Consider the following 16,330-nt stretch of genomic DNA (forward strand, 5'->3'; position numbering starts at 1 on the left):
TTGACAAGTTTCTGACTTGTTCAACTGTTATTGGAGCACAGAGCAAAAAGGGGTGGGACTTAAGAATAGTTAATTTGCATGGATTCCGTAATCTTGGGCTCAACTTTTGCATTACAATGTTTCATCTACAAACCTTGTTCCATTACAGTAACACACACAAGCCCATACCTGATATGCCCAAGTCGAAGATGGCGAGGTTAATAGTCATGAGCTCGGGAGGCTTCAACTTGGTCTTGCGTTTGAAGGTCATATAAATGACATAGCCATTCCCCGTTGCAGACATGATTCCTGTAAGAGAGACAGAGCAAGATTAGAACTTCTGAGACACCAGTCACAATTGGTTCTACATTCATTTGAATGCATTGTCTGCGCTTAAATGTGGTAGTTCAAATCTAATTTAGCTGGCAGAGCAAGAAGGATGGTCATACTTTTATTGGATCCCCAGTCACAGGCACACAACTTTGCATTTTTATGCAAATGTTATTGTTGTGCTTGTGTTGGGCTGATATAGATATTGACTTATTATATTTCAGCACACTGTCATTGAGTAGAGAAGCTGCACAGAAGCAGGTGAACAAGGCTGGTAAAGTTTCAGATAAGAAAAACCCAATAAACAGACTAGAATGTCACAGTACAGCTACCCTGCAGACATACAGTAGGTGCATTTTATCAAGTAGCTAATTAGACAGGAAATGCCCACTTACCTTCATTGTCATTATCATTAATTTATATTATTATATAAAGATTATTATGAGGTTTCATACAGAAACCCAATACACACTTCACAGGGGGAGGCTGTGTAAAGTCTTGCTTACATGTAAATGCTTTATTTTTATTTATTTTTTTACAATTTATTTATTGAAAATTTTCAAAACAATAAATAAAAAAAAAACATTAACAATGCAATGGAGTCATAATCAACATCAGCATCATACCCTTCCCACCCCCCACCCCAAATGTCTGTGGCGTACACAGAGAAGTAAAAAAAAAAAAAAGAAAAGGTGAGACAAATAAGTTAAATTAAGATAGCAATTATTACAAAAATGGGCTACATTCACAGTTGTGACACGTGGACCATATGTAAAAAAATAAAATAAAATAAAATAAATAAAAATAAAATAAAAAAACAAAACAGGATAAAAAGTACAAAGGTTTGTAGGTACAAGAGATAAAGGTACTAACAGGAAAAGGCTTGGATGAAGCTGTATCATTGTCTTATATAGCATTGTGTTACACTCAACCTTCCGGCAGTTTGCCCACACTTTAGGTGGATTATAGAGCCCTCATCACCCACCTTTGCATCTACAGCAACGCCCGCAATACCTCAAAGACCTCCTTACCCCTCACTCATCCACCCGTAACCTCCGGTCCCAAAGCACAAACCTCCTCCATCAGTCCCGCTTAAGACTCCGCACCATGGGAGACCGAGCCTTCTGCTCCGCTGCCCCTCACATTTGGAACTCCCTCCCTGAACATCTGCGAAAACCCCAGTCAGTGGACACTTTTAAAAAAGGGCTTAAAACTTTCTTGTTCAGGCAGGCGTTCTTAAGTTGTCCTTAGATTTTTTCTCATTTCACTATGCACTTCAACTCCTCTTTTAGCTGTTTTTCTTAATGTATTTTATCACTTGTATTATTATTGGTTGCTGATTTTAATGTGTTATTGCCCTTAGTGCTTTTTGTTATTTTGTTTCTTGGTTTCTGTAGCACTTTGAGATTCTTTTATGAAAAATGCTTTACAAATAATATTATTATTATTATTATTATTATTATTATTATTATTATTATTATTATCATTATTATTATTATTAGAGCCACACGAAAGCCCCACACACCCACTAGTGCCAGCAACTCCCTAAAGGACACTGCAGCACAGTTTTCAAGTTTGACCATGGGCATCACAATTAGGAGATATTCTATTACGTAGAAAGGTTACCAATCCTCCCCAACATTTATCAAAGAAACCCCAGGGGACTCCTCATTTTTCCAGTGAATGGCTATACATTTATTAGCTGCGATCAGGACTAGTCTGATAAAGCAAGTACTGCCTCTCACATTGATTGGTAAAACTGATAGATCCCCCAATAGTGTCAGTCGTGGGTTGGTTGGGATTTCCGCCCCCACAATTGTTTTAAATCTGTCCAAGATGGATCTCCAGTACTGCTCCAGACTTCTACATGTCCAGAACATATGTAGAAGAGTACCTGCTTCAGTCTTACATCTGGGACAGTATTCCGAGTATAGCTACTACTTATCCTATGAAGGCGCTGATGTGTCAGATAAACCCTGTGAATAAGATTAAATTTAAGATTAAAAGAGTTTGTGTCTACTGTTGTAGGAGAATGATTGAGAGCTCTTACAAATCTCCTCCCATTCAAAGTCCTCGAAAGCATAATCAATGTCCATTTCCCACTTAACTTTCACATTAAGAGTGTTCTTTTCTGCCAGGCTCATGAGTCTGTTATAGGCATAGGATAAAAAGCCTTTAGGATTATGCTTGTCTTGTATCATACTCTCTATTTGAAAATCCTCTAAAGAGGTAAGTTTCCCACCCTGCTGCACTCTAATATAGTCTCTAACTTGTAGAAACTTAAAAAAGTGTGCCGAGGGGAGCCCAAAAGAGGTTCTCAGTTGTTCAAAGGATTTCAGATTATCGTGCTCATATAGATGTCCAAATGTACATATGCCTCTGTTATACCAGTCTCTGGTAATGCAATCTCTCAGTGCCCCAGGTAGAACAGGATTAAAATGAAATGGAGTAGACCTATATATTGCGTGGACACTTTGGAACTTTGCTCTGATTTCATGCCATATTTTAGATGTGTGTTTTATCATTGGGTTTTGAGTTTCCTTTTTTTGACTGTGATAAACTGTATGAGATTGTTCAGATTTTTTCCAGGCTGGAGGATGCTCTAAATTTTTAATCCAAGTCCATACAGCTCTGGATTGAGCAGACAAATAATATAATTGAAAGTCAGGCAGGTTTAGACCTCCTTGTTCAGTGGGGCGACAGAGGGTTTTGAGTTTTACTCTTGGAACTTTACCATTCCACAAGAATCTAGAAATCAGTCTGTCCAGATTTTTAAAAAAGAATTTGGGGATTGGAGTTGGAAGCGCTTGAAATAGGTAAAGGAATTTAGGTAGGACATTCATTTTTATACAGTTTATTCGTCCAATTAGGGATATAGGTAGAGACTTCCACCTTTCCAAGTTTATATGGAACAAGTGATTTGAATGAATTTTTAGCATATTATTTACTGTTCAGGGAACTTTCTATACAATTTGCTGTCTGTATTTGTTTTCTTTTTTAAATCATTTTAACATTCATATAGAATTAACAGGCTTCTTTTCTGACATTCTGTGTTTTCTTGTCCCTGGAATTGGCAATTGTTCGATTAGACAATTTACTTAACAATTTACTTTTCTTAACAAAAGTGAACATACTGTTGTGATTTAGGTATACTGTGTATATTTTCATTTACCTTTCTTACACCCCTTAAAGTCAAGAAGTCCTTGCAACCCCCCATGAAGTATTAGTGACCCTTAGTCCTGAATTCCAGGTTGGGAACCACTGCTCTGTTGTATGGTGTTGCAATATGGCAACAATTACTTTATATCAATTTTATTAAAAGGCAGTAATATAAACATCCATACTTTACTGTTTAGTTGTGAAAAGGGGGTATTTTACTTTGATAGTACAAATACACATCACGTCACATTTGCCATTCCTTTTTCCATGGACAAGTGACACTTGATTATGACCTGAGGGCTCCCAAAGTTGACTAATGGTTCCATATTTAGGCAAAATTCCATCAACAAACAAATGTAAATACTATCTGGAGTAAGTTCACTTAATTATCAAATAAAATCAGTTTACATGTGATGTGTAAAATGGTCAAATGTGTTGCCTGAATAAGAAATCACTGGAAATGATTGTTATAACAAAAGGAATCACGATATGCCACCCAAATGATATGTTGGTCCACTTTTGTCTACATTTCTAGTCAAAAAGTCCATACAGCTTTAAAAATGTTCTGAGACATGTTCGAAAGATGAAGGAGAAACAATAAAATACTTTAGTACAGCTTGGAACAGTTGTGTAGTATTACATCATGACTTTCTGTTATTAAGTGCTGGATGTTTTCTGCAGTTCAGAGATTCCAAGTGTGGAATAAGTACTCTTCCCAGCCTTGCACTATCAATTATCTTCCAGTATGTCTACTCTGGGCAGCCATACGGCAGTGTGAAATGTGAAGCCAGAAGCAGATATTTTTAGTAGTATAATTTTAGTCATTAGATCTAGTGTGGTACAATCATGTTATATTCAACTGATACATTACAGAGGCCAGGTATTTTCTTTGATTAACACAGACCTGCAGAGGGTCAGTGATGCTTTTATTTCCTCCAGACTTCATTACTGTCATTACTGACAACACTGTTGCCAGGCGTCTAACACGTCTCCAAGAGACATGATCATATTACCTGCAATCCGTGATGCCCTTAAGTGGTGCCTGTCTATTTGAGAATTGATTCCAAGATTCTACAGCTGATATTTTAAGCTTTAAGGTTCCTGCATTTCTGTGATTACCTTCTTATCAGCATGATCACTGCTCAAAGTCCGGAGGAAAACAGACTGTGTGAGCTCTGATTTGAGTGAAGTCGAAAGTGAGTCTCAGTTTCTTTTGCACTGCACAAATTAGGATGACCTAAGAGAATCAATGTACACACATCAGGTGACAGAAACCCTGAAATATTGTGGTGTACTGATGAACAACAATTGGAATGCCTTTTTAATTTGGATGCATTTAGATTTTCTAACTTTGTCTCAAAGGCGTGGAACAGAAGGCGAGATAGAAGCTTTAGAATTAATTGTGACTCTTCAGTAATGGATAGGTAAGGTTTGTACTATGTATTGACACTGTGAAGATAGTGATGTGTGTATATGTATATATATATATATATATATATATATATATTCTTTGATGTTTGACAGTGTATATGCTGAGACTGGTGTCTTGTAAGCCCTGGCAGGCTGGGTGTAAATGCACGCCTCACATAAAAACATTAACATTATAGCACCAACTCTGCCTATTAGACAACTGTAGCTCAATGCTAAACATGTACGCATTTGGTGAGTTAATTGTTGCTTAGAATCTGCTCCCAAGACCTCAGTAAGAATAGCTATTGATGAGAGGCTTGAAAGCTTGCAGTTCGTAACCATGGAAATCTCCCTCATCACTGCCACTTAACACGGATGGAGCATTATTTCTAGGGCTAAATCAAATAATTGACTTGTATAATTGTATTTATGTATAATTTGTCTCAAACATTTCCTTTACATTTTTTTGTTGTTACTATTGTTAGTGTAAATATATTGACATGCGTTCAAAATCCAAAGTCACTCCCAGTGCAGTGTGAAATCTATGCAATATTTATTGCCCAAAGAATGTCTTCAATGGAAAGAACAAAACTGTTTTTTGAACTGATGAAGGCCAGGCTCTGCGTTGAGGTGTTACTTTTAAAAATGTATAAACCCGAGAATTCCAAAAGCCATTCAATTTTCCCTCTCAACTTCACCTGTAATTTGTGAGTGCCTCCAAGAAGCATACATAATCTTTACTCCTCCTAAGTGTAACTGACAGTAAGAGCTCTGTCAAAGTGGAATCTAACAGGGTCTCCTACGTCCCCTGTGATAACGGCAGCTGAAATGAAGTTGAAATTACGGTCACCGTAGTTTCTCCTTCGCAATTGGAAGGAGGTGAAGCGGGCTACAATCTGCAACTACACCCCTAGATACCACTAAGTCTTACCCTTTAAATTGAGAAAAATACACTTTTACCATGATGTGCTGTGGCACCACATAAATTCAGCATAGCTCCGCCCACCTTCAATCTGAGCAGTGGTTTGGCTAAAAACAGCTGTGTACATTTTTTCATTTTACTTCCAGCCAAGTTTTAACCTAACTGCACTGAAGAAGAAGAAGCCAAAGCAGAATCATCATCATCATCATCATCATCATCATCATCATCATCATCATCATCATCATCCAGCTGGACCTAAACCACCAACCCTCCCAAGCCAAATCCTTACAGACTGAGCGACTGCTCCCCCTACAGATAAACAAGGGTTTGGCCGACTATTAGCTTTATTGGGTCGAAAAAGTTGTGTTATGTGACGTGTGAACCGACCAATCGCAGGTCCGGTTACAAGCTGTGGGGACATGGGGGAACTGAAAATGTTGAATTCCTCCACATTGCTTACCTAAAAGGCAAATAAATCAGGATACAGTAGCTGCTCTTATCCTGTGACTACTAAAATGCTGTAAATGAAACATGACAAGTAAAAGCTTCAGGCTAGAACATTCACACCAGGCAGCCAACACCAGCCAACAGCAACATATTAATGCCATCAAATCATCCCTAAACAGGGGAATATTTACAGTATAAATTCACAAAATACACAAATAAAGGAGAAGAAGGAGAGGTGTGAAGGATGGCAGCGTGATGAGCCCATCCACATTCTGCATCCACACTGGAGCTGCCATCTAATGGTCTGACACTCCCTAATTGATTTTCATTGGCTAATGTGTGTTCACTTAGTGCCAGCACTAACTGACGGCTCAGTCTACGGTGCACAACAGTGACACAAGAATGCAGCAGTGTGAAGAGACTTACATATGACTGTTTACATTGATCCAAAGTGTCTTTCAGTACAAGGAACACATTGTGACTAATGTGGAGTGACACAATTACCCTGACTTCTACAACCGAAGTGTAAAATTGTACTTTGAAAAGCGGCATGCAGAAAGTAAATATAATACATTCTGATTTTGTTGGCTTATGAAAGAGCCGTTACACAAACTTCTGAAATCTGTTCTGTGCAGAGTAATATGCTTGACTGTCATTCATAGTTTTATAAGTTAAAATGGTACCTGCTCATGATTTGATGAAGACAAATGTGATCAGAAACAAGAACAATCAAATCAAAAGTTAAGTCATGAAAACATTTATTAAGAAGGCTGACTGTCACATAGCCTACTATTCATTTACTCACACCACTGTGTATGAATCACATTGTTATGTTGTTACTTATGTTGCACACAACAATCATATATTCAACACACCAGTATTATTGATTCTCCAATCAATCTCCAAACTCGTAGAAATTCTTTTTATTCTTTCATACCATTTTCATAAATGAACTTCCTCACACATATAGCCTTATATGGTATCATCAGGGTGTTAGTATTTTCAGCTCTCATGCTCCATATCCTACAGGTGGCATTCATTAATTTAAAGCAAGTGATTTACACAGGAATCCTAAGTGTTAGCGTTTGCTGAATCTGTACGAGCCCACCATATGAAAAAAAGTGAAAGACAAAGTTAAGATGAGAATAGAAAAATGTTCTTGCAAAATGGTTCCTATCAGAATACAGTACCATACACACAAACTTTTCAGTATCTGTAACCTTGTCATCTTTACTGAAACACAATATGAGCAGGCAGCTATACGTTTTCATTATATTGCGCACTGTAGTGGTTGAATCACTAACATACTGTATCATTCATAGAACGCAGCACTACCTGTATTTATTATTGCAAAATGAACAGAACAAGATCTTCATCGTCTTCACCTGTGCTATCGAGTCTTGCTCATGCATGGCCTTTTTCTGAACCGTTAAGGCAGACATTAATGCTGGCACACTCTTATCTAACAACTCCACTATCTGACCTCTGACCAGCTCAGACAGATCATCTGTTCTCATTTTCTTCCTCCCTCAGTTTTCCCTCCCCCAAAAATATCAATCTTGGTTTACGATTAACAACGTTTAACCTTTCAGTCATAAACCTGCCGGCCTGTCAGCTGCTTCCCATTCACCCTGTTTGATGTGCACAAATATTTTTCACTGCTGAATAAACCTGATTCATTCCAATTATTTACGGGGGGCACTCGTAAAGATGGCAAATTAAATGAACAAATAACACAATGAGCGTACTGTACCTCTCCTCATTTCCATGCACTCATATGATGCACTGCACCACAGGAAGAAAAAAAAGAAAAGCAAATAGAGGCATTTGGCCAAGGTTGGGCTGTTGGAGCGAGAATGGATCTTTGAAAAAAACCAAAAAACGTGCAAGGAATTTGAATTGACAGAAAATGTATTGCAAATCCCCCAAAGCACTGCCTCCTATCCACCTCTTCCCACATTCCACTGCTCTATTGGTTAATGTTACACATTATGTTTTGAGAGGTTTAAGCTTGACATAATGGGAACAGCAGCAGTTATCAGGTTCTACTCTATACACATCAATCACATTTACCTCCTCATTGAATCCACTTTAAGTAACCCGTCCTGTTGCTGCTGCTGCTGCTGGTTGGATGACGACTCCAGCACAGCCACCACAGGGACATGTTGTGTTCAGCCGTGTGTTACACTGGCTTATAATCAGGAGGATGAGTGCTGGATTTTACTTTTAGTGGTAGTGCAAGTGCACTGGTGCGTGTATTTTTGTGCTTTTCTTTTCTTTTCTGGGGCCATATTAAAATGGTGGCTGTGGCTCAGAGGCAGAGCAGGTCGTCCCCTTATTGGAAGGTTTGTGGTTCGATCCCTGGCTCCTCCTGTCACATGTCGAAGTATCCATGAGCAAGATACTGAACCCCAAATTGCTCCCGATGCTAGGCATCGGTGTATTAATGTGTATGAATGTGTTAGCTTCTGTTCGATGGGCTTTGCCATCGCTGTGTGAAAGGGCGAATGTCGCACGTAGTGTAAAAGCGCTTTGAGTGGTCGCATTTTTTGGGGGTAAAAGTATTTTATAAACTCTCCTAATTTAGGAAATCGCTGCTATCTTGGTTAATGCTTAGGAGAGCTTCAGAGGTGTCCTTAGGAGATGGAGGTCAGGCTAAGATATTCAATGAGAAGAGGTTATTCATTTAAACGGAAAATTGAGTCATTTTTGTGATTGTATTTGGAACTGTAGGAAAAGCTGTATGAAAAGTCAGAAAATTGCAGTAAAAAGTCAGTACTGTAAATTGCTGTGGAAGTTCAGGTTTATGACTGTTTGCACTTGTAAGCAGCACAGAAAAATGCCAGGACCTGTCAGGAATGGACATGGGAAGCTTGGCAGTTGACCCACCTAGCCACAGATCAACGGGAGGCTTTTATGTGTAAATGAAAAGGCTGTAAGCCATTAGTTCTTGACTATTTCTGGCACAGGCGAACACACAATTCACAGGCTGTCAATAGCGGTTACCTGCCGGGGCCGAAGATCTGGCTTTTCGTGCAGGGTGGGGATGCAGCTGAAAACACATTCTGTCACTGCAGTAATCGACAGCTTTACCTTCACTCCGTTTTGCAACTTTGAAAATGCAGCCGTGTAGTATATGAACTTTGCTCTTACAGAGACAAAGATTATGTACACGAGGGTCCTCAGTAGTCAGGTTTCCATCAAGATGTGGCACAAATATGAACAAGATTTCTAGAAAATCTGCAGAAGAAAATGCAATTTTTTGTCCCTGTTATGTGAATGTTAGGAGTTGTGTGCATCCAGATGAACAGCAGGAAGGGCTTATTCTCCAGTTGGTGCCATCAAACCATTGCAGAAGCAGAAGAAATGGCTGGAAGCAATTTACAAAACATAATGGAAATATGATGTTTCTGTTTCTGTCGTTTGGGGAAGATTAGTCTCCTCATCGCACCACATAAATCTGATCTTTCATATCTTCAGTGGAGCATTGATGTTTACGTCTCATGCCTAATGTGTGCTATGATATTATTATCCGCTTCTGTAAGTCTGTTTCCATTTCCCTTTCATTCATACACCAACTTTTCCACCTCAGCCAGGGACAAATATTTTTTTCAAAGTTTCCACAATGACTTCTGCAGGGGTGGCATGAAGACACACTAACATGTCTCAGCTTTCCAGTCGTTCCCAATTCATGCAATACCAATACTGTTTAGGGACCCCAGTATGCAGCAATATTCAAATACACTCAGCTAAAAGAACACATTTATACCACATGCAAAAAACTGTTTTGTTTTTGCCCAAAACTTCATGGGATTAGCATAAAGTGGCCATGTCTGTAAAGGGGAGACTTGTGGGTACCCATAAAACCCATTTAAAGTCATCTAGTTTCACTTGATACCAGTATCGTCACTCTACAGACTGCAAAAGGCAGTGCAGAGTGAAAGAGGTAAGGATAACGGGGTGGCATTTGGGGTGTCCAATCAGATGTCAGGGGTGGCCAGTGACGGTGGTTCTTCATGAAGCCACAGTCACCGCTACGTGTGCAATACTGCACAATACATGCAAGACACAGCACTGTAAAAGAATGTATATGGACGGGGCTGATGGGATATCATTTTCCCGCAGGTCACACAGTAGGATACAAAGTCAACTTACAGAATATGAGTTAACTGAACAAACTGGAATTATATAACCAATTCTTAAAATACTCAACAATTAACTTTTGATCTGGGTTTAATTTATGGAAAATAGTGACTCAACATTTTTTGGAGGATTAAGTTGTGTTAGCTTACTTTTTTTATTAGGATATGCTGTTAGGATTTACAGTGAAATAATGGGCCATAACTGTTACATTGAGCAGTATGTGTCCAGTTTTGTTGAGGATTTATGATTGTCAGCAGGGTCCATGTGAATTCAAGTTCAAGACCTTTATTTGTCCCCAAGGGGCAATTGGTTCTGCCTCAGTAGCACTATTAAAACATTAATAAAAGTGCTAAAAGGAAATTTAGGAAAGATATAAGTAATGATCCTTCCCTTTTCACTGCTAACCTAAAAGTAAAGCTATTTGCAGTTGCTGCTTTGCTGTAAGCTTCAAATGCAGGTTTGGTGAGAAGTTATGTATAGAAGAGTATAGAAGTTCATGACTTCTATAGAGATAAACTGAGATTATTTTTTGGTCAAAACAGTAAACCTGATGACATGACAAAATAAATGGTATTGATTATCATATCATTATCATCATCATCATGTAAAAATGATGATGATGATCCCATTACACTGTGTTCCAAATTAATATGCATATACTGTTTTTGTTATTTTTCTTACTAAATAGTCGATATAATTGGCAGTCAATAGGATTTTTTATTCCTTAACAATTATATCGTAATCTGGATTTTATTAAACACAATTACCAAATTATTATGCAAAACAGAGTTTAAAACACTCAATAGTTTCTAAAGGATTGAAAACCGAAATCTGTTGTATTTTTTGCATTAGAGGGGATACCTTTTCTCAAATCAAAGCTATTTAAATCAAAAACATCTTTAAAGATTGAGTTACATATTAACATTATTAATGATATCACATTAACAACTCTCTCATCCACTGAACTTGTAAGTCCATGTACAGTTTCTGCCTGTATTTCCTATGAGGATGCCAGAGTTGCCTCCCAGAGCTGCTGTTTTGAGGTAAACTGCCCCCCACCCTCATAGAGCTTCCTTTTAAGGATGCTCCACAGGTTCTCAATAGGGTTGAGGTCAGGAGATGATGGTGGCCACACCGTGATTCTTTCTCCCTTAATGCCCATAGCAGCCTAGGCCTCAATGGTATTTGTTGCAGCATGGGATGGTGCGTTGTCTTACAAGAAAATGATTTTACTCCGGAAGGCATGGTTCTTCTTTTTATTCCATGGCAGGAAATGGGCAGTTAGGAACTCCACATATTTTGCAGAGGTCATTTTGACACCTTCAGGCACCTTAAAGGGGCCTACCAACTCACTTCCCATGATTCCAGCCCAAAACATCCCTCCACCACCTCCTTGCTGACGTAGCCTTGTTGGGACATGGTGGCCATCCATCAACCATCCAGAACGGCACACATCAGTGAATAAAACTTTTAGAAAATTAGTCTTCATGTATTTCTGAGCCCACTGCAATCTGTGGGTCTCCTTGTGGGCATTGTTTAAGGATGGCTGAAATACAGCTTTATGCACATCAGCAAGCCTGTAGAGGATCCTGCGTCGAGAGGATCTTGGGACTCCAGAGGCACCAGCAACTTCAAATGCCTTTTTTACTACTCATCAGTGGCTTTTTCACAGCTGCTCACTTAATATGAACCTGTCTGCGCTCTGAATCAGACACAAACTTTTCATAGGATGATGATCTCTCTTAATATTTTGTAAAAAATCCAGTGGTTTCATACCTATTGAAAGATACTGCACTATTTCACGCTTTTCATCTGCAGAAATATATTTTTTTTCTCCTATATTGCATGAAACCTGTGACTTGCTTAATAATGTGGAACAACATCCTTAAGTAGTTTCCCATTAATTAGGCTCACCTGGCAGACTAATAAAGACAAACCTGTCTGAGATTAATGTCAGTGATCTAAACAGACATGGGAAGCAACACAATTGAAAACTTTCATTGAAAAACAAAAAATCTAATGTTTTTTTAATTGAAATCATATTTGCGTAATAATTTGGAACACAGTGTATACTTTTCACCCTGGACCGTTTCATTCCTTTTTCCTGACATTAACCTTTTACTGTAGACATTGCATATTCTATTGCTTTCTTAATTTGGTTGGGTTTTGTCACTTTCAGACAATCTGACAACACACGCAATGCCGCAATGTATTTTTTCCAGTTGTTTGTGAATTTGCGAGCTGTGCGGCAGAGGTCTGCATACAGGCCCCGCGAGACTCACAGCACACGTTTCCCTTCCTCTTTTTTTTTTTTTTTTTTTTTTTTAAATAGGGCAAGCAACACAGACATTCACAGTGCAGGCTACTGCATCTGTACATCTACTGCCCTCAGCCTAACTGTTGCTTCTTCTTCCAATCATAATGAGAACAAAGCTTAAAAGGAATGAAAAATGCATCACATAAACACCTTGATCTGACAAATGAAAAAGAAGGATTCAAACCTTTATGTTCTGGTTAAGTTTAAACTGACTTTTTATAATTGAGTTTAAGTATTTCCTTCATCTATATCAGTCTTTATTAGAGCAGGCAGTAGAAAGCTGACAGGAAAGGAAGGAAGAGATGGATGATATGCAACAAATGGTTTTCACTGCAGTGAGAGTCAACAAAAATAGTAATGTTATCACTACAGGCACGGCTGCTTCAAAAACGCCTTGGCAAAGAGCATAAAAAACGCTGGTGTTCCTGTGGAGCTGAGCTGTATGCGCAACCAGGCGGTCATATATGTTCATAGAAAAAAGTGGATTCAAGCAGACTTACTTTACTGGCATAGTAGACTGCATCAAAACAGGAAGAAAGTGCTAGTAAAGTCTGCCTCTTGCTTGCTTTGATTGGCTGTCTAGGCCAATTGTGACATTGCCCATGCACAGCATGCAAATGACATGCCAAGGAGGAAAACAACGGTTTTGCAGGTTTTCTAGTGGCCACGTCATAGTCTGTATATGCAGAGGTGACCAAAGTACACACATTTTTTACTCAAATATTAGTACAGATACTTGCATCAAAAAAGTGCGTATTTAACTTATTTACTAAAGTAATAGTGTGCTGAAATGTACTACCAGTACTACCAAAAGTAAATCCAGTAAAGTACTCTCTTGGTTCTCTGATGGACATTTCTACCAGCAGTTTCTGTGCGAAGCTAATTAGGGTCGAGTCTCCCTCTCTTTTCTGTTTCTTCTTACGTCTTTTATGTTGTTTTTGTAATTTTCGCGATGTTGGGAAGGTGAAAATTTCCTTTAAATGCATTAAAACTAAAGTAACTGAAAACGACTTAAGTAAAGTAACAACATTCAATTATTAGCTTGGGATTTTGGTGGGGGAATGATTAACGTGATTAAGCTTTTGATTACAGCAGCTTCAAGTAGTATCTGGAGCTTCAATGATTTAGCCCTCTGATTGCTTAACCCAAGCAACAGCTTGTCACCTTTTATCGCTTTTCTTATCACTGTCAATTATAAAGTCATTGTGCTCTGTTCTTATAACACTGCTGTTAGATTGCAGTATACAGCCTTAGCAGCTTCTAATCTCCTAGCAACCCTGTTGGTGCCCAAGACACAGGAGGATTCACCGGGGAACATTAATCCTTTACCATGGTTTGTGTGTATCATCTGCACACATAATATACTTGTCTATCACTGTTTCCTCTCTGATTGGAAGAATGGCATTGGCTAAATAGCTATGCTGACAAACAAACAGGACAGAGAAAAAAAGAGGTGATCAAGTGTACAAGGGAATCTTGATGATAACTAAAACTGAAAGCACATAAGCATACGATCTTTCATATTCTTCATCTGCATTCCACTGCTGATATGAACATGTCAGCAGACCTCCACTCAGCCCAGTGACAGATAGAAAAATGAATGCGTGTTTGCGTGGGATCCGTGTTTACACAGCCAATACCGATTAAAATGTTCTTGTCAGGCTTTTGATTTAATGAGGCCTTCTCGGGATAATCCTGTTTTTTGCCAGGACTTCATGTGAGAGTCGGTGTGTATTGATCAGGTGGGAGGGGGGCACGTATGGAAAGAAATTCTACTTTTAAATAATACCTCTTACACTGCAGCAGCACTCAGATTTAGAACCCCTGAAAAAGCTCCAAATAGGGCTGCACAATTAATCACAATATTATCAAATCTGAAATATGGTCTAGTGCGATAGCCAAATTGCAGAGGCTGCAAGTCTTTGCTAAAGATAAAATGTGTGACAAACAGCATTAATGAAGAACTTTAGAGATGCTCTGGTCTACAAATCTTTTTCTTCAGATGTTAGAAAACATGTTTGCCACTACAGACCACGAACAAATGTTACATTATCATAGTTTTTTCAATGAAAAATTGTGTTGAAAAATGTGTCGCCAAATGCTACCGCTTGGTCAGTGGTCCTTGGCTTCAAAATGTGATGCTGTAGATATCCCTCTCACAAGTTAGCAAGAAGAAATATGTAATGTCCAGTTAGACTTTCAAAATAAAGCTTGCATGGTTAACAGTTGCAGTTTGGTTAGGTTTAGAAAAGTTACATTATGTTACATAAGGTAAGTTATATAATTTGAAACAAACGGTCTACTCTTGGTTTCACATGGGACACAAACAGCGGTGGCCTTGGGATAAAGTTCTGTTGTCCATCCACCCCTCCAGCTCCACTCTTTTAATTCAGTGGACGGTGGGCGCCCCATTAAACCCATTTCCCATATATCCCCTTAATTGCTGTTAAAAACAGAATGTGTACTTCACCTTTCACAGCTAGCCTCTATAGGATATGGTCATAATTCATTGATGTTAAAATGCGTGATCTCAACAATGACCCCCTTTGTACTCCTGCCTGCCCATCTGCAGTGGGATTTTATTATTAGGAAAGGTCAGTAATTTGATTTGCTTTTGAACGGTAGTAATTGCAGTCAGTCATCTGCACATTAAGAGAATGTTCTTTGATCATACTGATGTAAAGGGCATAAGAAATTACAAGCAAATGACAATTCATACTGTTGTCAGTCATCAGTCTGCAAAATCCTCAATAATGTACTAAAACATAATAAACTAAATGCTGGCTGCTGAATTCCAAAGACAGCTTTAAGAAACAGAAAAGGTGTAAAAAAAAAAGTTTGGTACTCTTGCCTCTGTGAGTAGGAGAGAAGCTACTGTTGTTCCTCTTGAAGAAGGAAGAAGGATTGTAAAGGTAGATACTAACACTAACACGCCCAATTGGTTTCATGAATAAAAACAAAAATGTATTACTTGGCATACAGTGGTAAACTGTGCTCTCACATGACTAATTACAGTGTTCAAATAACACACAAGGGGAGCCTGGTGGAGCATGCTCCCCATGTGTTGGGGTCGGGTTCTGTTCTGGCCTGTGGCACTGTGCTGCCTGTCGTCCCCTCTCTCTCCCCCCTTATCTGTCTACCTTCGGCTGTCACTATCCATTAAAAAGGTCCAGTGTGTAATATTTAGGAGGTTCTATTGGCAGAAATGGAATATAATATTCATAGCTATGTTTTCATTAGTGGATGATCACCTTAATATTGGAATTGTTGTATTTTGCGCTACCTCCTCCATTTTGAGCCGTCATTTTTCTACAGCATCCAAGAACGAACAAACCAAATACTGCATAGTTTCTTCTTTGTGCTTGGAAGGGGAGGGGTGGGCTAGATGCCACTAAATCCTGCACACTGGACCTTTATTAACCACTTTACATAAGTTCATTGTTCAGCATACATGAATTAATTGGAGATAAAAAATGTGTCATTGGTGCACACGACTCAGTACTTCGTTTGTATTAATTAGTCATTTCAGATCAGTTACATTCTTTTTTTTTTCCTTAGACATCTGCCAGTCTCGGCTAAATTTGCAGAGGAAAGAAAATTAAATAACTCTCGACTCGCCTGTC

The 16,330-nt window shown here is 38.7% G+C and overlaps 1 protein-coding gene across 1 annotated transcript in view; it reads right to left on the reverse strand.

The window, feature by feature from the left end:
- opn5 (opsin 5) overlaps positions 1-16,330 on the reverse strand; it is a 49,178-nt gene that overhangs the window by 21,333 nt on the left and 11,515 nt on the right. Inside the window, exon 3 of the mRNA XM_051409268.1 lies at positions 169-288. Within this exon, the coding sequence (XP_051265228.1) occupies positions 169-288 (120 nt within the window). The remainder of the gene's footprint in view (positions 1-168; positions 289-16,330) is intronic.

This window comes from Dicentrarchus labrax, unplaced genomic scaffold (genome assembly GCF_905237075.1).
Source record: "Dicentrarchus labrax unplaced genomic scaffold, dlabrax2021, whole genome shotgun sequence".
NCBI classification, from domain to species: domain Eukaryota; kingdom Metazoa; phylum Chordata; class Actinopteri; family Moronidae; genus Dicentrarchus; species Dicentrarchus labrax.